The sequence below is a fragment of the Siphateles boraxobius genome, unplaced genomic scaffold, assembly GCF_051911475.1.
Source record: "Siphateles boraxobius isolate OS27281-9 unplaced genomic scaffold, OSU_SipBor_1 222, whole genome shotgun sequence".
Lineage (NCBI taxonomy): Eukaryota > Metazoa > Chordata > Actinopteri > Cypriniformes > Leuciscidae > Siphateles > Siphateles boraxobius.
The window spans coordinates 599,749-624,366 of record NW_027508836.1 but is presented as its reverse complement, the minus strand read 5'-3'; the positions used below and the strand labels follow the sequence as shown (position 1 = coordinate 624,366).

At 39.6% G+C, this 24,618-nt stretch overlaps 1 protein-coding gene and 1 pseudogene across 1 annotated transcript; one reads left to right on the top strand and one right to left on the bottom strand.

The window, feature by feature from the left end:
- Positions 1-6,459: 6,459 nt before the first annotated feature.
- Positions 6,460-24,361, bottom strand: LOC143747487 (apolipoprotein B-100-like; annotated as a pseudogene).
- LOC143747478 (zona pellucida sperm-binding protein 4-like) lies at positions 15,722-16,862 on the top strand (the record flags this gene model as incomplete). The annotated part of the gene is made up of 5 exons (XM_077240270.1): positions 15,722-15,910; positions 15,984-16,081; positions 16,153-16,310; positions 16,387-16,579; positions 16,649-16,862. Coding segments are annotated over 5 exons (852 nt in total), but the record flags the coding sequence as incomplete, so codon positions are not given.
- Positions 24,362-24,618: the final 257 nt, after the last annotated feature.

Below are 24,618 nucleotides of genomic sequence, written 5' to 3'. Positions count from 1 at the left end.
TGAAGAATAGGAGGAAAAAGGACAGCTTTCCTATTCAAATGATGCTTATTATCAATCCTCAGGACTATAGTTATGCCCTAGTAATCGTTGAAATTACTTGTGTTGCAGGGTCATAAAAATTAGTGCACTTGTTGAAAATAAACAAAATCACAAATAAAGGTGTCTCTGGTTCCTTTCTGGGCCCTATGGGAAATGGAACCACATTTGAACAAGAGAGGAAATGGAAATAAATCATATACATGACAGAATAGACAAGTGAATAGCTGACTGCTATTATTATCGAAGTAAAATAAAAATAAAAAGGACTTAAGTAAGTGATCAAAACAGCGGGAATGATCTGAAATTGAGAATAATCAATAGCACTAGTGACTAACCTTTAGATTTGCCTGGACCAACACTCCATAGTGGGTCACAGCTGTTGCGTGTTTAAGACCACACCGTGTGTGTCCCTCCAAAGGTTTAGTCAACATGCTGATGAAAATTCTCATAACTATAAGAATTCTTCTCTAGCTACACAGCTTACATGTAATTAAACTTGGGTTTAATTGACAGGGCATCTGCAAATTTAGCCTACAGCGCTCAGCAAGGACTATGCCTAAACTAGTGAAGGTGAAATTCTGCTGAGAAGAATTGAAAGTAAGGAAAGAGAAAAATTAGAAACCCTAAATGGGGTTAAAGAAAGTATTTTAGAATACTTTGCGCTGTATACATAAAAGCTGTAATTAAGGCTTCAAGTAAATGACGCTAACCGCTAACTGTAGAAGTTATTATGTAGCTTAGCCTAAGCTGGATGGATGCTAGGTTAGCTTAGCTTAGCCTAAGCTGGATGGACGCTAGGTTAAATTAGCTTAGCCACCTAGGCTGGTTTGTTTACAAAATGACGTCACGAGTTAGCACTTCCTGTGACAAGTCGTTGTCATGGGAACCAGTGCATGCCAGACCAATTCAACAGTCCATGAAGAATGTCTGCACATTTTAAATGAGTTATGCATGTTTAAACGGGTTAAAAGGGGGCGCCTATACTTTAAGTCTTTCAAGAACTTGATGTTACATTCAGTAAAATGCAAATGTGGTTTGGCATTTGCAAATTTTACTCATGGAACTCTTCTCTTTACTTTACGCAACTTATTCTATTTGTTTACAGAGTAAGGAAATAGATTTGCTGTAAGTCAAAGCTTGTCTAAGCCTATATAGTTACGTCCATCTCGTGCATAAATACTGACTTTTCAGCGAGTGAACAGTTTTGATCGCTAGGTAGCTCTCTGCTTGTAGATGCAGCCAAAATTTAGGTGAATTACATCAATCTAACAATCATTTGTAAGGTCTTTACTTTGTAGAAAGGGGAGCATCACCCAAGTCTACGTGTATATAACACTGTACTGAGATTCCTTCGTCAGAAACAGATTAAGCAATACTGCAATTTGGATTCCTTCAACCAAAGCAGACTAATAAATACCGGGACAGTTTGCATGCCGCTGAGATGAGATTCCTTTGTCAAACAGACTTACCCTTTAATGCTGAAATTACCGATTCCAGTTAAGACCCCTTTTTTATTTTTATTATTATTATTTATTAAGTAGAGATGTCAATTCCAGCTATCGTTTTATCTGCATTTAGACAAGCCAGCAGCTAGTGATCAAAATGTGTATCGCATATCATGTCCCATTTGGATCGGAATGATCAAATAAGCACTTTTAGGATAACAGTAGTTACAAAGGGGCTCTAGGTCATGCTAGTTTTCCCAGCTTAGGTGGTTTGCTTACTATCTGGCATTAGGGTGACGAATACCCTATTTGGAGTTTGTATTTCCTGTAACAAGTCATTGTCATGGAAAACTAATGTGCAGCAGTGTATATTTCACCCAGCAGCTGGCACAATGTCTGTATGTTTCAAAAAGCAGTGCATAGTCTGTTGGCACGTGAGGCTTACACCTGCATTCAAGATTTTCTTTAAATCAGTAAAATTCTAATTTTACTAATGCAAACTCTTGCTTCCTTTTGAGCACACATTTTCATCTACTTTAAAAGTTTTATGTCCTATGCTGACTAGGAACTTTGTAGCAGAGTCGTGCATTGTGGTCATGCCGTGTGTCTTCTGGGTTTTGAAGTTCAGAGTCAAAAGGTTCTTGAAGCTGGTGTCTTCCTCCATCACAGGTCACATATGAGTAAAAAATCGGAATTGGGTCTCATTTCACTGACAGTGTAAACTAGAGACAGGCCTTTTAAATCCAATTTTGAAGTCAAATTATCGCCATCTGTTGATAGAAAATAAAATAAAATAAAACATGTAATTTCTTGGTGTTACCAATATGCCTGTATAGCTCTCTATGGAGTGGCTTGCGGATTCTGTAGTTGTTTTTGGACAAAATTACTTTTAAGATGTGGATTAAAATGTAAGCTATTTTTTTAGAAATTCTCAAATAATAGTCTAATTTTTAGTCGAGGTTTATAAAAAAATAAAAATAAAATTTGATGTGAAGTGTACACGTTTTTGCATTATTATTACGGTACAGTCAAACCTGAATACAGAGAAAGCATTGTTACAGCAGGTAACATTAACATTCAATACAAAAATTACTAAAATAAACAGGAATCCTTTATCACAGCTTATTATTATTTAAATATTATTATTATTATAATTAATAATTATATTAATATTAATGATTATTTTATATATTTATATATATATATATATATATATATATATATATATATATTCATTCTAATTTTTATTAATTATATTAATTATTATTTATATTTTATTATTATAATAATAATTACAGCTTAATCCATCTGGATCTGATCTCATTTCAGCCTCGTATTTCAGTCTTCTGACTCAATTATGCTGTATTGTAATAGCCCTACCAGTTCATTTGTGTTTATAATTGTGTGTGTGTGTGTGTGTGTGTGTGTGTGTGTGTGTGTGTGTGTGTGTGTGTGTGTGTGTGTGTGTGTGTGTGTGTGTGTGTGTGTGTGTGTGTGTGTGTGTGTTTGACCCGTGTTATGCGCGGAGCTGAGTGCTGGACTGACCACCTCATGGTCAGATCCAAACTACTCATGAGCATTCAACCCCGTGGCCCGAGGATGGCTCCAAACAAGAAACTCAACTGTACAGCGCTGAATAGCCTTACCACCAAAGATAACCTCCGACGGCTACTTGCTGAAAACCTCAACAAGATCCCAGAGGAATCAACCGACTGGCCAGCACTGCGCCAGGCTATTCATAGCGCAGCCACAGAGGCGCTAGGCCAATCAAGGAAACACCACCAGGACTGGTTTGACTGCATCTGAGCTGAGATACAGTCACTCCTAAAAACCAAACATGAGGCCCACAAAGCTCTCCTATCCTGCCCTGGATCTCCCACCCTTAAAACCTCCTTCATTGCTGCAAGAACAGCAACCCAGCGAGCCCTCAGGACTATGGAGGACACCTGGTGGGTGCAAAAGGCGCGAGAAATCCAGAACCTGGCAGACTGCAACAACAGTCATGGCTTTTACGATGCCATAAAAGCATTGTACGGCCCCAGGAAGAGGGTGATTGCCCCAGTCCGATCAGCTGACGGCGCGATCCTCTTTAAGGACCGCCACGAGATTCTTGCCCGTTGGGCAAATCATTTTGACAGTCTCATCAACCACGTCAACCCTGTCGACCCACATATTCTGGATAATCTCCCAGACCTGCCACCTACCATGCACCTGGACACCCCACCACTTTACTCAGAACTCCGGCAAGCTATTGCAGGGCTGAAGAACAACAAAAGCGCTGGACCCGATGGAATCCCTGCAGAGGTTTCTAAATACGGAGGATACCTCCTCACGCGTTGCCTGCACCTCCTGATCCAAAACATCTGGGAACATGGGACCCTCCCACAGGACTGGAAGGATGCTAACATCGTGGTAATTTACAAGCAGAAAGGAGACCGTGCAGTCTGCGGCAACAGCCGTGGGATATCTCTCCTCTCCATCGCAGGGAAAGTCCTGGCCAAGATCATGCTCAGCAGACTGGTTGATCACATCTCGGAAGCTGTGCTTCCGGAAACTCAGTGTGGCTTCCGTAAGACCAGATCCACGACAGACATGGTTTTTGTCTTGAGGCAGCTGTTGGAGAAGAGCCGAGAACATCACAAAGACCTTTACGTTGCCTTCATCGACCTCAGCAAAGCTTTTGACACCATCAACCGTGAACTGCTCTGGAAACACCTCTCCAAACTTGGGGTACCACCCAAGTTTCTCCGCATCCTACAGCAACTGCATGACGGGATGCAAGCCAGAGTGCTCACTGGAGAACTCCAGTCAGAGTCCTTCGAGGTAAATGTTGGGGTGAAGCAAGGCTGTGTCTTGGCTCCGGTGCTCTTTAACATCCTCCTCTCTGCCATCACCTGCCTCTTCCACCGTGTCATGGGACATGAAGACGGTGTCCATGTGGAATACCGACTTGACGGAAGCCTCTTCAACATACGTCGGCTCTTTGGCCTACAGGTCAACATTCAAAAAACTGAGGTCATGTCCCATCTCACTACCTCCGCCCCCACACCCCCCAGTTTTCACATAAACGGTGTTCCACTTAAAACAGTGGACCACTTTACCTACCTTGGCTCCACTTTGTCCTCATTCTGCTCCCTGGACAAAGAAATACACACCCGGATAAATAAAGCCTCATCATCTTTTGGACGCCTACGCAACAGGGTTTTTGAAAACCGTAACCTGAAGGTCAGTACCAAGGTTGCTGTTTACAATGCGGTATGTGTCTCTACTCTGCTCTACAGGGCAGAGTCATGGACCCCATACCGCCAGCACATCATCAACCTAGAGGCCTTCCATATTCGCTGCCTACAGAAGATCCTCAGGTTGTCCTGGGAAGACCGAATCCCCCATACAGTCATCCTCAGCAACACTGACTCAATCTGTATGGAAGCAGCTGTTGCCAAAAAACATCTGCGCTGGATAGGGCACACCATACGCATGCCTGAACACCGATTGCCCCGTCAAGTCCTCTACAGTCAACTAATGGGCGCAAAGCGTCCTCTGGAGGGCAAATGCAGCGCTTTAAGGACTACACCAGGGACATCCTAAAGAGAGCGAACATTCCCCCCATGCAGCTTGAATCACTGGCACTCGACAGACCTGCCTGGCATGTCACCTGTGCAACTGCAATCTCTCAAATACATCAAACCAACCAAGACCGACGATCCGAGAGGCGCATCAAGAGACACCAGTGGACGGCTGGTACCCCCCTGGTGTCTGGTTTCCCCTGCTCCATCTGCGGTCGAGTGTGCGGCTCAAGGATCGGACTCAACGCCCACGAGAAGTGGCACCAGCGGCAAGGTCGCTAAAATAGGTCGCTTTTTTTACGACCCCTTAGCCTGCTCGAATCATGCCCTCAATTATTTTGTGTGTGTTCACATTCCAAATGCCATAAAAGTCACATATTTTCGTACCATTCCGATGAAGCTGTAGGCTAATTTTTAATAATTCAAAACAGAAAATTTTCCGGTCAGAAGATCTAGTCGAGGAAATATTGTTTTTCGGTTCACTATTTGCATCATGTTCTTTAAATGCTGGAGTTATTACATTTTCATATAAAAACTACAAAAGAAAAAACATTTAACTTGGAAATATTAATAACTAACTTTTGCCAAAAGTCATATTTATCCTTTTTTATTTTGCAAAGGTAAAATTATACTAAGTATATGAATGTCAATTAAATAAACAATGAACATCACTTAATGTACAATTTAATGTAAAATTGGCAATGAAGTAGCCTAGATCAATAAGATGAGTTGAGTCTATATAGTAAAGTGATCCATTTATTGTAGTGTTTAAATGGGACCAGCAATATTTCAGGGTTTCAATCACTGAACAAACATGTTTACATCATTGTGCTTGTGAGTGACTTTTAAAGTTATTCTGGATCTGTTCATGTCACTGATTATGAGGCCTGAGGTGAGAAAGCATTCATTAAATAAAGCCCAATGATTAGTTGAAATCAATCCTTTAATGAAATATTAAATTCAGATGTGAAGTTACAATGGCGAAATGCAGCTACTCAATATGATATGGAAGAAGAGGATTTTGAAAGTCTGATGCTCGAATCAGACGTTCGTGGCTACTTTTACGAGCCGCAATATAGCGAAGAGCAGCTGAGGCTGATGGAGGAACAATTATCATGCAATAATTCACCATTTCAAATGAAATGAATTTCAAGCTCTGGTGGCAGCTATCCTTGTGTGATTTCTCGGATAGGCGGATACCTCATAGGCACTGTTCTGGATTAGTGGGAGTGGCTTGCGGACCTTTGCAATGTGGTGCATTGTGGGAGTTGTTGTCTTTCATTCAAATGCGCCCTAAAGTTATTTTATGTCTTTCCTCAAGAGGGCACCAAATTCAAAATTTATTTTACATTTCGACAACATATATGACCCACTTTCAATAAAGATTAATGTTGAAATGGGTGAAATAATTATTTGAAGCCAGTTAGACTTACACTTAATTCACCCTGATACTCCTGAAGTGTAGATGGAGATGTGAGATTAGAAGAGAACCCAAACACACCCTTTAGGACGGGTAAATCACTATACTCTACTGTTATTGCTGTACTAGAATTGTACCAACGGGAGAAAATCTCTCTTTTGCTATTTAACCCATGCCATGATAAAATATATCCTCTTTGTGTATCTCTTACATCAAAATCACTGTGACTTGGCTGAGTCAAGTATATGTCTACAGCAGCCAAGAGGGTGCTCAGGGGAACCAGTTCAACTTTACCAAGAGCAGTGTGGTTTATTGCAATTTCAGTATAATTGTAATAGATATATGTATAGTTTGAATTGATTTCTAGCAAAGAATAAATACGGTCAAGATCTCCCTCCCAGGTCAGCTGGTCACTAATGTCAAACCCAAACGTGGAATATTTAAAATCAAAGTAACCATTTCCAGTAGTCTTCAGATTGGATTTCAGACCATCAGCGTTCACATAGATGTTAGCTTGATTATCCATTTTCCCCTTAAGTTTGATATCATCAGGCAATGTAGCATCTGTGGTTATTTGGGTTGCAGACTCAATAGAGATAAAGGAAAGAGTTGCATCCAGCTTCAAGGTATTCTCAGCATCTCCATGTCCAGCAGCCTCTGAATCTGGACGATCAAAAGTGTACTTGATCTTTAAGTTTGATGCTGCCTTTGGGTGGGCCTTGGTGTCCGCAGAAAGTTGATGAGTAGCATCAATAGTGAACCTTGTCAGATTAATCTTAGCAAATGTGTCCACAGACAATACAGCCTCATAGATTTCTTGCAGAGTCAAGGTACTCTCGTGATTACCGCCAATGTGGGCATTCTCCAAAGACAAAGAAGAGGCCAATTTCAATCCACTTTTTGTGGTCAGGCTAGTGGTTCCATCAAGCTTGGCCTTCAATCCCTGAAACACGGATGCAGTTGTGGCACTAATACGCATCCAGTAATCCTTCGGATAAATACCTGCATTAGCATTGAAGTTGAGAATAGAGGACTTGAAAGACACGTCAGAGACCAGGTTACCCAATGAAGGAACAATCAGACCCAAATCAATAATAGGAGCAAACCAACTCTTCTGGTAGACAAGTTTGGCTCTTAGATCAACAGGCTGGTTGTTTGTGGTAAAGTCACGCCATAGGCCAGTATTATCATTCAAGTTCCGCTCTCTGATTGATGGAATCTTGAAAATGGCTGGCACAAACATTTCTGCAGCATTTAAGTACCCAAAGCTGGCCAAACTATTCACAACAGCGTAAATACCCATCTCAGCTTTGTTATTGCTGGCTGTGAAGTTATGGCTGTAGTTGTAATTGTTTAAGTAGGCGACTACCACACTGCTGATTTCTTGCATGTCAGAGTTGAAGGTAACAGCGTAGTCTTTCTGGACATCAACATCGGCTGAAAAACACTCGAAGAGGTTGATCTTAGCAATACCCCTGTTCTGAAAGTCAATAGCAACCTTACTAGGACAAGTTATGATGTTGGCGGCATTAGAGAGGACACCACTGACAGCTCCGACAACCGATGTGACATGGGATGCCTTGATTTCCACCATCATATCGCCCAAGCGAGCCTTCCCAGAAGCAACCAGAAAACTGTTCTTGATAAACGGAGACTCAGTATCAACACTAGCATTGAATTCAAGGTGGCTTAGAGCAACAGCATCAGCATTCACTTTCATCTTCATCTTGATCTGCAAAGCATCACTATCAGTGTGGCCAGTAAAAGACAGCTTGGCGGCGCCAAGGCCCATGTTCAAATGCAGGTCACTCTCATGGGTACCTTCCTCAGAGAAGTCTTAAAGGGCAAATCTGCCAGTTCCTTCATTTTTAACTGTCAGTGTGAATGCAGCATCCTCCTGGCAAGCTATAGCCTTCTGAATCAGCATGACTTCACCAGACAGTGAGTGCGAGGGGATGTTCACCTGGTTCTTGTATGAAGTTTCAAGAAAGAAAATATTGTTAGAGGCAGATCCATTCAGAGTCAACCATGCATGTTGGTCTAAAGTCAATTCAATGTGTGTTAACTTGAAAGTTTCAGACACCATTACAGGACTTGTCTCGGGGATCGATATCTGTGCTGTAGATTCTAGATCGTAACTCAGAATGTTGAGGTTTGCAGAGGTTCCTTTAGAGTTAAAGCAAGCTGTGAAAAAAGGGTATCTCTTTTGAGCCGTTCTTGAACTCTGCAGAGGTTCTGGCGTTGTAGAGAGCGCTGCTGATTATGAATTCACCATACAGTTTTCCAAAAGATGGCACTAGAAGAGATGTCGAAATTGCAGGAATCTGACTGTCAAGCTTGTTCACAGCACTGGCAGGATGGAAGATTTCATTCAGCTTTGTGTAACCTTGGGTCTTGATCAAGCTAAGAATGTTTTGTACATCCTCAATGATGGAAAATATCAAAACCTTGATGTGTTTTGGTAGGGTTTCAACAACTTTGTCAATATGCATACCCATTACAATCAATTCGCCCAAAATATCCAAAGCCTCACTGAAACGGTTGAACATATCACTCGCTAATTTGTCCAATGCACTGATCAGACATTTCAGCTTTAATGTATTCTCTTGGTATAGAGTTTTCAAGGCATGTTTCAGCTGCACAGCTCTTCTCTCAAAGTTCAAATTGGACACAAAGTCACTTACATGATGAGGTATGTCCTGAATTTTGGAAGCAATCCCCTCTCGGTTGATGTATTTCCTCAGGGTCTCGCCCATGCTCACGAGTGTTATTCTGATGTTGTCAGGGACTTGAGAAAGACTTTCAATGAAAGGCAAGCTAATTGATTGTGTATCGGTGCTTTTGTCATACTTTAGGAAGCCAGAGACTGCAAAGTCCTGATAAGAAGTGCTGACAGTGTTGAACAGATTGGTGTGCACTTTTCCAGACCCTTCCAGCACAAGCCGGCCTGGACTGTTGTAAGCGCTGATTTTCTGTTCAATGGCATAGTCGTTCACTTCAGCCTTAATTTTCACTTTAATCCTTTGTTCAGAGGGGATAAGCAATGTGTCAGACATGCTTTCAAATTGTGATTTAATGTTGACATTGATGACGTAGTCTAGGTTAAGGTGGGTTGAGATCTTGCATTCATGAGAGTGAGCTATGGATTGTGGTTCTGCTTGTAGAAAGACTTTTGCAATAAAATCATGACTTGCATCTCCATGCAAGAAGTATGTGTCATCCTTACCATTAACACTGGCATCAAAATTGAACCGGAATGGAATAGTTGTACCATCAGTGTTGGTGTCAAAATCAAATGATTTTGAGTTGAAACGTATATGATTTTTGATTTTACAGGAAAGTCCAGCAATCTCTAGTTCAGTGTTGTGGTTAATGCGACTTCCCATGATTTCTCCAATGGTTTTGCACTGAGCAGTGGCAGTTTTGTTTTTGTAGGTGATCTCGAAGGTGTGCTTAAGCTCCTGGAGACTCAGGAGGCTTTGCAGTGAGGTTGTGCCATTGGTTCTCAGGCCATCTTTATTGAGTTTCAAAATGGCTTTGTGGACAGCTTGGTGTCCTGTGAGTTTAAAAGAGGCGTCACTGTGAATAGCTAGACCACTGATGTCCAGTGCTCCTGTGACCAGGGAATGGATACGTTCTTCAATGCTGTAAGTTGAGGTCTCTATCTTAATGCTAACTGCTTCAACACCAGCTCTGGTCTCAACCATGTTTTGGATCTTCAGGCCAAGAACCTGTGCTTTTGTATGAGAATTTAGATCAAGCTGGGATTCCTTGAAGGTTATTTTAGCAATGTTTAGCAATGTTAGAAGGTTGTCAAATGCTGTGTTGTTGGACAGAATCATCAGCTCTCCATTGGCAAAGGCTACAGCAAAGGAGTTCTGAGCCTGAAGAAGTTTTGAATCTATTTTCAGTTAAGAATTCATCTTTGCCTCTTGTCTGAAAGGGAGGACTGAGACTGATTGCAAAAGGTTTCCTGAACCATGGACTGAACCAGCCTTGAAGAATCCTTCCAGGTTTCCATCTCCAGAGATCTCCTCGGCATCAACGCCAAACTGTCCATTGTGCTCCAGCGAAATTTGCACTCCAACGTGGCTAATTACTTCAAGCTTGCTTTTGGATTTCACACTGAGTTTTTCAGCAAATTCCACTTCCCCCTCAACACCAATCGTGGCATTGATAATCTTGTGGCGAAGCACAGCCTTTACGTTAGCCTTGAGAGAATCGCCAGGTTTGGTCTCAACTAGAGCAGATCCTGTGAAATAAATCAATCAATAAGCAACCATCCAAAACAAGTGCATGCATACAGTGCATGTGGTACTTCAATTATAGCTTTACCTTCAACCTTTATGGAGAGGAGGTCAACAGGACTTGTGCCGGTGACTTCAAACTTAGCAGAATAACTTTCAGCAGGATCTCTGGCTGCAGACACAGCAGCTTCTAAGTTGTAGAAGTTGCTGTTTAGTTTTCCGGACAACTCTACCAATCCGAGAGTCGGCACAGACAGCGACACACTCCCAGGAATGAAGAACTCTGGAAGGTTAACGCTAGCAGATTCAAATTCCAGGCCGAGATGAGGTACAATCAGGTTTGGTGTGGAGAGGATTGTGGGAAAGTTCAGATCCTTAGTGGATTTTCCACCCAAGGGCAAGGGAAGAGTGATGGTATAGTGATGCTGGCCAAAGTGATATTTAACAGCAGCCTCTCTGTTTAAAAAGCATGTGTTAATTTTAACTGGTAACTGTGAATTGAATTGAAATACTGGTGAATATGGTGACATTAACTCACGCATTCAGGAACAATCTTTCAGGAAGAGTGATCACAGGCACGGTGTGAACTCCCAAATTCTGGACATGTGTAAAAAAAAAAAGAAAAGAACATTTTAAATGAAAATTAAGTCATAATATACTCACCCTGCTGTTGTTCTAATGCAGTATGCCGTTCTTTCTTTTTTAGACCACAAAAAAAAAGAATAAAAAAAGTCCTGCTCGCGCTTGTCCATATAATGGCAGACAATAGAAAACTTTCATAGAAAGACACAAAAGTATCAAAGAATGATTCGATGCATCACATGTCATATATTCCAAGTGTTCTGGGGTTTTACGATAGAGCTTGGTGGAAAAGAAACCGTAATTTAATGTATTATTTAACGAAAATCCTTACCTTGGCCGCTTATCTTCTGTGCTCAACTGCATGCATTCATGAGACTCTTATTAGCGACGCAGTTCACTCCGACACACAGGTTGTGAGAAATCAAGCGACATGAAATACAATCCATGTAGCCTACTTTTTTGTGTTTGTCGTAACAAAAAATTATCTCGTTCACCTCTATCATCAGACAAACTGAGTTCCAATTGAGGGTATATTTGATTCAGTAAAGAAAGTTCTTGGATACTTTTTGTGATTTATAGGTGTTGTATTTCATAATGGGTTTTAATTCATTTTGATTTCTCACAACATGTGTTTCTCTGGGTGAGTCGGAGTGAACCGCTTCGCTAATAAGAGTCTCATGAATGCAGTCGAGCACAGAAGACCTGCGGCCAAGGTCAGGATTTTTGTTAAATCAAACATAAAATTTTGGTTTGTTTTTCACCAAATCCTATCGTAAACCCCCAGAACACTTTGAGTATGTGACGTGTCACAAGGGATCATTCTGTGATGCTTTTGCATCTTTTTTAAAAAGCTTGATGCTGGTCGCTATTCACTGCCATAATTTGGACAAGAGCAAGCACTTCATTTTTAAAACATAAAATGTTCTCCTTTTGTGGTCCGAAAAAGGAAGAAGGGTATACTCCATTAATAGAACAACATCAGGGTGAGTAAATGACTTAATTTTAGTCCATTTTTAGGTGAACAATCACTTTAAGTTTAATAAGCATTTATTTATTTGGGTTTTTTCAAATGCTGATGAAAAAAAATTGAGGGAAGTTCTTACCGCAACTGCCTTTGCCAGAACATCGCGGACCTTCAACTCATTCAGGCCAATCTGGCGATCAAGAAGGCTTTTGACTGTAGCATTGATGTTGGGAATGATTCTTTGAATCTCAGATCTGACATCAGACTTCAATTCAGCCTCAATCTTTTCATTCTCTGAGAATAGATATTTTGAGAGAGATAATTCACTAGAATTATACTGTCATGGTCTTACATTTCCTTATTTGAATGTCAAACTGAAATTTGAAATTTAAACTGCACAATTATTTCGCATATCTAAATTTGACCATATAACCACAATCAGACAATTCATCAATAATCACGACAGGCCTTTTTTACTGGACATGTACCATATTTCAGGATGAGTGTTTGAACAGAAGTCGTCTCTGGGAGTTTTAAGTCACTCTCAATTTCCAAAGTCAACTTCTCAACATGCTTCAGTTTTGCAGAAACTTTAGAATCAAGCTGAAGAGAATCGATAAGCAATTCAGCAGAGATGCTGTACTTCTGTCTGTTTAATATCATTACATTTCTGGCCTCATGGGATGTTCCTGTTAGTAAGCAAAAGACAAATGATGGTTATTTTAAACATTGGTGTTTTCTCTTTTTTTCCAGTTAGGTATTTTGTTAAGCCGTCTCCAACCTTCAGCCATCAGGCTAAACATGACTTTGTCTGCCTCATCCTCGTATGCGTAGCTGATGGTGGCAATATACTCTGTGACCTTTTCAGATGGACCGAGCTCAACAGCAAATCTAAACACATACATAGTGTGGATGAAATGTTTGAGAAAAAGGAATATTTCGATATCAGTATATAGATGATTTTCACTTACTTGCTGTCACCAGTGAGAGGAAAGTAAGGGGCAGCATCGTTTGACATTGCATCAGGATACTTCAGGACTGTACAGTACTTCAGTCCAGGGAAAAAAGCAGTGCATTTATTCATATTAATATACTCGCCCTTGGCAGGAATGGGCTTAGCCTTGGCACCAACAACAGACACCAGAGAATTGCTATAGATGGGGGAAAATAACTGCATTTAATGTATGTAAAATAATTTGACTTGTTTCTAGGGCTGTCAATTAATCATATTTTCATTGTGATCACAACTTTTACTTGTCTATTAATTAAGCATAAACGCAGTGACATTGGCCTGCTGTTTATTCATCCTAAAAAATAATTATTTCCATTATATTGCATTAGTAACAAGCCTCCACATTCCACAAGCTTTCCTGCTTGCGGATACCAGATGTCAAGAGTTTAAATCCTTAAACTCTTTTGTTTTAGGTAAAAAAAAAAAACAGAAAGAGTTGGGTGGGGGAAAAAACGATTGGAAAGCATTGGGGGAAAAAACGCTTGGGTTTGAAAATTACGCAATTCTTTTGGGTCTTTACCTTGACTTAATCGCTGGACTAACATAAATACATGTATTGATACTCAAGCATGCCCAAGTTCTTTTGAAGTCTAAAGTAACGTGTTGCCCATTTTTGTAGTGACATTTGATCATGGAAAGTGTCTGGAACAAAATTAATATCAAACTGCATTACACATAACTTGCGATGAAGGACAGGACCTTTTTCTGGGTGGTCCCAGTAGTGTTTATTTAACAGTAGACTGGTACTTTCCTAATCTGGTGAAACCCACATTGGTTGTTAACTGAGAGCATTGCATATGTGGCCATCCAAGATCAGCCCTTATGAGTTCATGAGGAGAACTCTAATAATTTAATTCAAGCATAGTTTAGAGAATGAATGCTTTGGTAGTGAAACCAAGTTTTATTTGTATGACCATTTCTTACCCACCAGAGACAACGGTGATGACCGCAGGCAAAATAATTTTGTATGTTTTGGTGAAGAGAGACTTTAACGGATCCTGTTCTTTTCTGACAAGACTCAAATTACAATAAATGTGCATGTTTAAATTAATTTGAGGTAAATTATTGCCTCAATTTCAGGTCTAGTCTGCAGCCTGCTACATAAAATATTGAGCTATACTGAATGATCTTGCAGTGTGTGCAGGATATTAAAAGCCTTTATTATATAACTTTCTCTTTATAATGATTAAAAATTTTGGAATAAACCAGCTATTGCTGATAAAGGCTTCCATATCATTGCAACATAATCCTGCATATCAAACACTTGAGTCAGTCTGAATACACGTCTGTTGCCATGAGAAATCCAAGATGTGTTTTAAAAAAAAACAATACAGAATAGCCAAAACATCCACTATTATATTCACATAATGAAGCATAAAACAAAGGCTGAATTCGGAACGGCAGAAATAGGACTAGTAAACTATTCTGAATTCACCTCAATATGTGCATTCAATATATGTTCAAAATGGGTGGGAAAAAAAGGAAAATTGAATCTTAAGAACAAATGAAAACCCCATTTGCATAAACTCCCACTCATACAAGTCTGGAGAATCATGACTGTTAATGAAGAGGGAGTGATTATCATTAATTAGCCAAAGTCTGTAGAGTACAAAAAGACCAAAGGGCAGCATTTCAGCAGTGTGACTAGCTGTTGAACAATGGCAAGAAGTTGGTGTGCTGTTCAGTCTCTGGCACTTTGTGTTTGGTTCTGTGCTTTCTGTCATGCTCTTCCGAAGTGGAGTGATCTGCCCCAGAGTCCTCAAGCTCTGACGTTCCAGCAAACTGACCAGTTGTTTCAAAAGCCAGTTCAACAGCAAGCTAGTCAACAGTTTCCTCAGCCGGTTCAACAGCAAGCTAGTCAGTGGTTTCCTCAGCAGGTTCAAAAGCCAGTTCAACAGCAAGCTAGCCAACAGTTTCCTCAGCTGGTACAAAAGCCAGTTCAACAGCAAGCTAGCCAACAGTTTCCTCAGCTGGTACAAAAGCCAGTTCAACAGCAAGCTAGTCAACAGTTTCCTCAGCAGTTTCAACCGTCAGTTCAACAACAAGCTAGTCAACAGTTTCAACAGTCAGTTCAACAGCAAGCTAGTCAACAGTTTCCTCAGCAGTTTCAACCGTCAGTTCAACAAGCAAGTCAACCGTTTCAACAGTCAGTTCAACAACAAGCTAGTCAACAGTTTCCTCAGCAGGTTCAACAGCAAGCTAGTCAGCAATTTCAACTTAAGCAGCCAGTGGCACAGGCAGAGCCCCTTGACAAATGTACTGTAGCTGATTATGAGCAGATCCAATGTGGACCACCTGGTATCAGTGGTGCTGAGTGTGCTGCTATCAACTGCTGCTTTAATGGCCAGCAGTGTTATTATGGGAAGGCAGGTAAGAGTGTAGTCAATGTAGAGGCATTCATGTTAAACTGATCCTCAGCAATAACCTGCTCTTGTAACTCTTTCCAGTAACTGTCCAGTGTATAAGAGATGGGCAGTTTGTGGTAGTGGTGGCTAGAGATGTTACGCTGCCTCGATTGAGCCTGGATTCAGTCCGTCTCCTGGGTGGAAATGATCCAGCTTGCAGTCCTGTGGGATCCACACCTTTCTTTGCTATATACCAGTTCCCTGTCACTGCGTGTGGCACAAGCATGATGGCGAGTAGCTGCTTGTGGTTTTATTCTGCATGGCTTAGAATGGATTGGATGCCAACAGTGTTACTATTTGCAGGAGGACAGTGGATATGTGGTGTATGAAAACAGAATGACCTCCTCATATGAAGTGGGTATCGGACCACTTGGTTCCATCACAAGGGACAGCCATTTTGAGTAAGTGATGTATGCTTTATCGTAAATGTGAATCATTGACAAATGCTACAAGCTCACTGTTTGTTGTCCAGGCTTCTCTTCCAGTGTAGGTACTCTGGTACATCTGTGGAAGCTCTGGTTGTGGAGGTCAACACTGTTCCTCCACCTCCACCAGTAGCTGCTCCTGGACCCCTCAGGGTGGCGCTTAGACTGGCAAATGGTCAATGTGTCACCAAAGGCTGTGCAGAAGGTAAGTGTTTGTCCCGAGTATGCCTAAAGCCTTTCTAAAACTCCAGTTTCTAGTTAAACACTGCGTTCTTCCTCAGGGGACGAGGCATACACGTCCTACTACAGTGATGCTGATTATCCAGTTACAAAAGTCCTGCGGGAGCCTGTGTATGTTGAGGTGCACATTTTGGAGAGGACCGACCCCAACATTGTCCTGATGCTGGGACATTGCTGGGCCACATCAACCCCCAGTCCACTCAGTCTACCCCAATGGGATCTTCTGGTTGATGGGTGAGTAAGGCCAGTCTTTATCCATCTAGTGTGCTGTAAGGCATTTCTGACTGCCTCTTTGCCTTTCAGATGCCCTTACCAGGATGATCGTTACCTGACCACATTGGTTCCAGTGTCTGGATCATCTGGTCTTCAGTTCCCGACCCACTACAAGCGCTTTGTTGTGAAGATGTTCACATTTGTAGATCCAGCATCACTGGCTCCTCTGCAGGAAACTGTATGCTCTGCAGCCTTACCTCAACCCTTAATATTAGTGCTTTTTACAGTGAATTCTATGGCTTAACCCTTTGCCCCTGTGTTAGATCTTCATCCACTGTAGTACAGCGGTGTGCCATCCCTCCTCTGGCTCCTGTGAGCAAGGCTGCAGTCGGAAAAGTGAGTGCTTGCTGTATTCTGACTTCGGGAACTGTGAATTTCTTATTTAAATGCTAATGCTTCTACCACTTCTACAGGAAGGGACACTCCCATCAAGACTGTCTCTAGTGGGCAAACTGTGGTGTCTAGTGGAGAAGTTAAACTGGTCATGTGAATTTAATTTAATAAACCTCATGAAACCCAACAGTCTCTCTGGTATTGATTTTGTTGGATCTTTCATGGCTGTTCTCAGTTTTATTTATTGGGCCACACTATTAAAATCAAGTTAAAATGTTCCTTTAGCATGGTTGTTCATTCTGACTGGGGTGTTTGACTTGAACTGAACAAGCCAAGTTTATGCCCTAGCCACTTTACTGTACTCGTCAACCTATAGTTGTTAACCTGGGCCCCTATGCTTCTGTATAGCTCAGTATTTTGTTGCAGGGTGCAGACTTGTTTTTTTCAACCATTTATTTCTGCTAAGGAATAAAATGTATAAAGGTAAGGACTTTTCTTGGTATCACAATTCTTTTCTTGCAATTGAGTTTACATCTCACAATTTTGACATCATAATCAACTTGACTCTCTTGGTCAAATGAAAGTGTATTAATTCTGATGAACTGTAAAAAATTCAAATGAGAATAATCATGATTATCAGTTTAACCATTATTGCAGAGCCCTACTCCTATGTGAAGGGCTTTTAAATCCTTTATGCATTGATAATCCAGTTTCACTTACGTGACGCTGATGAGCTCAATTGGCCCACGAGGAGCTGGAATGGAGAGCCTGAGCTTGCTGTCAGTCACAGAGAGCTTCGCTCTAACACTGCTCTCATGATAGATGTTCGTGTGCATCTCCAGACCAGAGTGAACATAGTCGGGGAAGTGAGTCCCAATCTCAGTCACAAACTCAATGCCAGCAGACAGGGTCAAAGCTAATTCCTTCTGTGTAGTAGTCAATTCATGTTAGTATACTACCAGTCAAAAGTTTGGATTAAGATTGTTTTAGTATTTATTTGAATAAAAAAAATTAAAATATTACAATGTAAAACAGCTGTTTTCTATGTGAATATACTATAGTAAACTTTAATAAGGGGCCAAGCGCCTATAGTTTTTCTTTTTCTTATTCCTCCCGAATGGGAGTCTATGGTAGCCCAACTAACGGAACATAGTAAAATTATGGAGTTTGGCAACACTTGTAGGGATGGTAAAGAATAGTTATTGGACCAATTTACGAGTCTTTAGGACCAACTCTATAGCGCCACCACCAGTTTTGAAATGGTTATAACGTTTGAACCTTTTGTTCTAGAAAAATGAAACTTAGTACACCGGATTTCTCTCATTATGCAGATCACATTCAATATCTTACATTAAGACTCTGCCCATTACAGTAGTGGCCATTTTGAAAAGTACATTATTCTGTTTTTTTAACTGCTCCTTTAAATTTTGATCAATTCTTACGAAAATTGGTTCAGATGTGATCTTCAGAGATGGGATGCATTACATTTGTATCTAGCAGGCAGAGGAAATTTGAATATCTTACCTAGATTCTAATACTTATTTTAGTCCCTTCCAGTTTTTGTCCCAAAAACATTTTTTTTCTTTTTTGTAAATAAACCCATACTATCATTCTTGTGGGGGGCAAGGAACCCTAGAATTCGTAAGGAGCTCCTCGAAAGGCAAAGGCCCAAGGGAGGCTTAGCTCTTCCTAATCTTATGGGCTACTACTGGGCTGCAAATCTTCAAAAAATTATTTGTTGGAATACTTCCCCTGATGTTGATTGGTGTAAGGTGGAGGCAAATACTTGTATTTCTACATTGCTTTCTGGTGTAAGGTGGAGGCAAATACTTGTATTTCTACATTGCTTTCTGCTCTAATAACAATGAAGCTACCATTCTCTCCCTCTAAATACTCTTCAAGCCCAGTAGTACGTTCTACGCTTAAAATATGGTCACAGTTTAGACAAAGGCATAAACTCAGCAACTCTTCTAAGCTAAGCCCTCTCCGTAAAAAACAGTTGTTTCCTGCTGGTAAAATAGATCTCACATATGCACAATGGCAGAGGGTAGGCCTGGCCGGGTGTAGTGATTTTTACATAAACAACACCTTTGCCAGTTTTAATGACCTCTCAGAGAAATTCCAATTGTCACAGTCCAACCTAACGTTACTTTCAAATCTACTTTTCCTGACTTGCCACCTACTTCACTATTGGATAAAATTCTACTGTCTCCTACTTTTCTTAAAGGTCAAATTGCAGCAATAAATAAGATGGTTATGTCCTCAAATGATGTTTTAATTGACAGAATAAGAGGTAAGTGGGTAAAGGACATAGGAAGTGAAATACCTGACGAAATTTGTGATGAGGCTTTTAATAGAGTAAATGGATCTACCTCTTGCGCACGCCTCAGCCTTATACAACTTAAAGTCCTCCATCGTGCCTATTACACAAAATGCAGACTTTCAAAAATTTACCCAAATGTTGATGACTTGTGTGATTGATGCAAAGGTGACAAGGTAGACATTTTTCTTATGTTTTGGGCTTGTCAAAAGCTGAGTGACTATTGGACATTCATATTTAAAACATTAAATGAGGCCTTTAGCTTAGATATAAAACCCAGTGTTGAAGTTGCTATTTTTGGAGTACCAGAACATGGATTGACAAATAAAGTAAAAAATGTTATTGCTTTTGCCACCTTATTAGTGAGAAGGAGAATATTATTGGAGTGGAAGTCAACAAACCAGCCTAAAGCCTAAATGTGGTTATGTGATCTAGTAACATACTTAAAATTAGAGAAAATTAAATATTTAATGAAAGGATCGGTCGAAAATTTGTAGAAGAATTGGTTTTTACACATTTTGACAAGATGAAGACTCTCCCACTTATTGATCAATGTTAAATATGACCACCAATTGTGGTTTTTGTTTTATAATTGTTTACGGACCACGAATATGTCCGAAATTTTTATTATTGGCTATGTATGTATATATGTTTTTTTTTATTTTAAATTTATTTTCAATTGAATTTAATTGTGATTACTATTACTACTGTTGTCTTATCTTGTATGTAATGTATCCCCTTTCGGCGGAAAGGGTTATAATGGGGGGAAAGTTCTAACTTTAATTGTATGAAGCTTTCTGTTAATGCTTTGAAAAAGTTTATAAATAAATTATAAAAAATAATAATAATAATAATTGGTTCAGATGATCTTTGGACTGAGCCGCACAGAAATGAATGAACAGATTTTTTTTTAATTCATTTTTGTTCAAAGTGATGATGTCAGAAACTTAAGGAGGTCAACCCAAAATTGGTTCTGAGGCTTTATCTTGGCTAAACTTTGATCAATCGAAACGAAAATTGGTACGCTTTATCAAGGGTATGTCCTGAAGGTACCCGAGAAGTTTGAACACAGTGTCACCTTGTGTTCCAGAGATACAAATTTTTTGCAAAAATGCTTGTAACTTTTGAAAACATTGTTTAAAATTTGATTTATGCCATTATGTACCTTGGTTTTTGCCGATTCCGATTTTCCAACAAATGAAGCAAATGAAAAACTGTTGACAAAATTTGCTCAATTTTGCAAAAAATTGGCTCAGATGATCTTTGGACCAAGCCGCACAGAACAGAACGGATTTTTTATATTCACCACCGTTCCCAAGATATTCGTCTTCAAAGTTGACCTTGCTAATTGGTTAGCATGCTAACCAGATGCCATTCTTTCTAATGTGGCTCTTCAGCTATCAGGTTAACCTGTTAAAGTTACATTAGCATTAAACTAGCTTAGCATGCTAATCTGGTTAACATGCTAAGTAATGCTGTTGTGTCCTCAGTCTCACACCTCTCAAGGCTCTCCTCTGCAGTTCGGCGAGTCAGCATCAACTGAGTAGCGCAAGTTGCTAAACCCCGTGCCATGAGCCCCGAACCTCTCAGGTCGTGGGTTTGAATCCTGTGCAGCATATGCCGTACTGTGGCCAGAAGTGGTGCAAAAGTTGCTTCTGTTTCAGACATGTTGTCTATCTGAGAAGGAACTCATAAAATATAACATGTGGTGCATTTATATATACATATATTTTGAGTTGATTCTCACTTGAGTTGACCCTGACCCAGAGATTAAAGGCTCAAACTTTATCATTATAATTGTGTGTAATGTTGCGTCATTTCAATTCCTTTATTATCTGAGTAAGGGTTGTACTATTCTTTCTTCCTCTTTGATTAAAAATAAGTGTGTTTTGTTCATACTTATAGAATTTTGTATAAAAATTCTGTGTTCTGTTAATTTTGAGTTCATTTTCACCTGTACTTCTGAACCAGCTGTTTTTCCATGCATGTTCAATTTCAGCAGTTTTTTTTCTGCTCTGCATTGCGCTACAGCCACTTCTGAGAAAAATCGCTGCTTGCAGCTATATTTTATTCCTGTGATCAAAGCTACATTTTCAGCATCATTACTGCAGTCTTTAGTGTCATATAATCCTTCAGAAAACATTCTAATATGATAATTTGATGCTCAAGTAATATTTCTGATTATCATCAGTGTTCAGTCATATTTTTGTGGAAACCGTGAAAAACTACCATTTAAAATTTTCAAAAGTAAGATTTTAAAAAGTGAAAATAAAACTATACTTTTATACAAATAGGCATTAAACTGCTCAAAAGTGACATTAAAAAAAAACTTTATAATGTTACAAAAGATTCTATTTCAAATAAATGCTTTTCAAAATTGATGAAATCATAAATGTTGCTTGAGCATCAAATCATCATATTATAGTGATTTCTGAAGGATCATGTGACACTGAAGACTGGAGTAATGATGCTGAAAATTCAGCTTTAATCACAGGTATAAATTACATTGTACAATATATTTACATAGACAACAGCTATTTAAACTTTTAATAATATTTCACAATTTTTACTATATTTTTGATCAAATAAATGCAGTTTTCAAAAACATGAACACATCTTAGAGCATAATAGTAGAAATGGAAGATAATCTGCTGTTGACAATAACACGTGCACGACTGAAGTGTGTTGGACTCACCCTGCCTGGATTAAAGGTCAATCCTCCTTTGACTCCAGGAGTAAAGGTACCAGACAGAGCCACTCTCAGTGGAAAGCCAGCTCCGGTGGGCAGATAAAACTCATTATCCATGAAGATGTAGTGAAGGAAAAGCTCGTTGTCGACACTTGAGAGCAGTCTTTTGAGGAACTATTTCAAATATATAATGCTGATTAGTAATGCAAAGAAATTTCGGTGACTGAAAATTGTTGTTTTGGGCAAAGGGTTTTGGAGTATAGAAATCATTGACCCCAACAGTGACGTTTAATTAACGTTTCTCTAATGGCGTGTTCAGCATCTGTTTTGTTCCACAACGTTGATAAACTACAACGGGTAAACATGTCAGCTGTGTGGACGCTAGTGCTGGATTAACAATGTCGATTTCTCATTTTTAATCTATACTGATCATTTTTTCATCAAATTTTTAATGTGAGTGTGTGGAGGTGGGGACTAATCTGCATATTCATGATTCCATACTAAATGGCACAAGGGTGTTGAGTTACATTGAAGCTATTTTTAAGGCACAAGAGATTTTATTTTTTAAATATATAATTTTGATTATCAAAGATGAGTTTTAAAGGATAAAATAATTGACTTCACTTTAAATCTCAAGATCAATCTTTTGGTCAATGCTTTTCTCTGTTGAGGCATGAAGAAAACTTTACTACGTATTTTTTGTAGAGCCTCGCAACCAATAAACAAAATAATCTTTGGGCTTTGATACTTTTGTTTAGAAACAAAGTCTCAGCTTTCAAATTTTGTCAATTTCATCACAAAATTCAAACAATAAATGTGGATTTGTGTGGTGACAGATCACTGAACTGCCTCTTTTCTACTAGTTACTAGCAAATAAACATCAGTGAAAATCAGAAAGAACAGAAAAACTTACTGAAATCAATCATGTCTCATGTAATCAGTGTTTCAACCACAGAAAGACATCAATAAAACAGTTTGAGAACAATGTCACGTAGTTACATTTACCTCAGAAAAGCCATTTAATTACCATAAACTTGATAGTCAGCTAGAAAAATTCCTTTTGATAAATATTTGCACTATATCACATATTCATTATATTTTTACTTATCCTGTTGTCTTCATTATGTAACGTATGTTTGCATAAATCTGTCACGAAAACAAGTTTTAGTACAGCCACCGTTTACTTATATTTCAACAACAAATTGAAGTAGAAACATAAATGTGTTATTAAAAAGTTGATATAACAACTGCATTGTTTGCATTACTAATTCTGATGACAGAATCCATGTGGTGACAGCTGTGGTTGGTAAAACTGTACTCACGTCAGTGGGGATCCTCTTAAGGAGATTGTGAATCATCTTGCCATCTTTTGTATCAAGATACCCAAGTTCAGCTCCCAGAAGCTTGAGGTACACCATTGCTTCAGGAGCATCCTGGGCCTTTAAGTCCTCGATAAGCTTGTTGACATTATGACTGATTTCATTGACTATGTTTTGAGAAGCCTACAGCACACAGAAGAGATTGAGATTGGAATCCAGCTGTGAAGAAATACATCCATTGGCAACTTTCACTACATTTAATACCTGTCTCTTCTTCCTATCGTTTCCCATGAACGGCAGCATGTTGTCCAAGACCTCACTGAGTTCAACGGGCATCTTGTCGGTGGCATATAAGGTGGTCTTCATGATAGTATCTGGGAAGAATCTATTGTCACCAAAGATAGCCTCCACAATGGGCTCAAAGCCCTTTCCCTCCATGCCAATCTGAAAGCAAGAATCTAAGACATTAGGGCTGCTTGATTATGGCAAACAGAATTTGGCAAAAAAAAATTATTTCATAGGGCCATAATCAAGGAAATGTTGGAGTTTTATTGAACTCTGTACCTCAATCAAGTCCAAATCAAACCCAAAAGCATTCAAGGTCATCTCCAGCATGACCTCCCTTGGAAGTTCTTTAGGAGATTCAAAGATGATGTTTCCCTCTAAAGATCCAAGTCTGAAGTACCGAGAGAGTTCGTTTGGTTCCATGAGCATTTCAATTTCATTGCCTTGAAAGGCCTCTCGAATCTTCAGTCTCAAGCTAGGGAGTAAACAAAACAAGATTACCTTTTCTTCTGAAAATTAGATTAGGTTCTTATTCTTCCTATAATTTTTTTTACTTAATCCATTTTCTCTGGTGCGGTAGAGCTCAAGATGTTGCTGATATGAGAGGTGATGAAGCTCTTGACCTGAGGATTTTCCTCAACAAGGAGAGCCGCTGCCAGTTGAGCGAGTTCAGCAGGCGTGGGGTTCTTCATCAAGATGAGATACGCAGCTACACGCTTCTGTACGGACGCGGCTCTGTCCAGAACAGCATGCATGAGCACCTCTCGGCCCTGTAAAACCCATGAAATGAGTCTCATTAGCTGTTTCTACCCATCTATTTTTGGGATATTACTAGATGGAAACGCCAAGATGCATATAAATTCTAAAAATGTTCATAAACAAAGTATGCACTTATTGAGGTGTATTTTTTTTATCCAGAAAGAAGACATACGCATAAACATTTACAGAATAAATTCCTCTATGCACAACAAAAAAACTCGACTTGGCTCAACAGAAGATGTGATTGGATAACTGGACTAACCAGCGGACCAATCACATCACAGCATCTCAGATG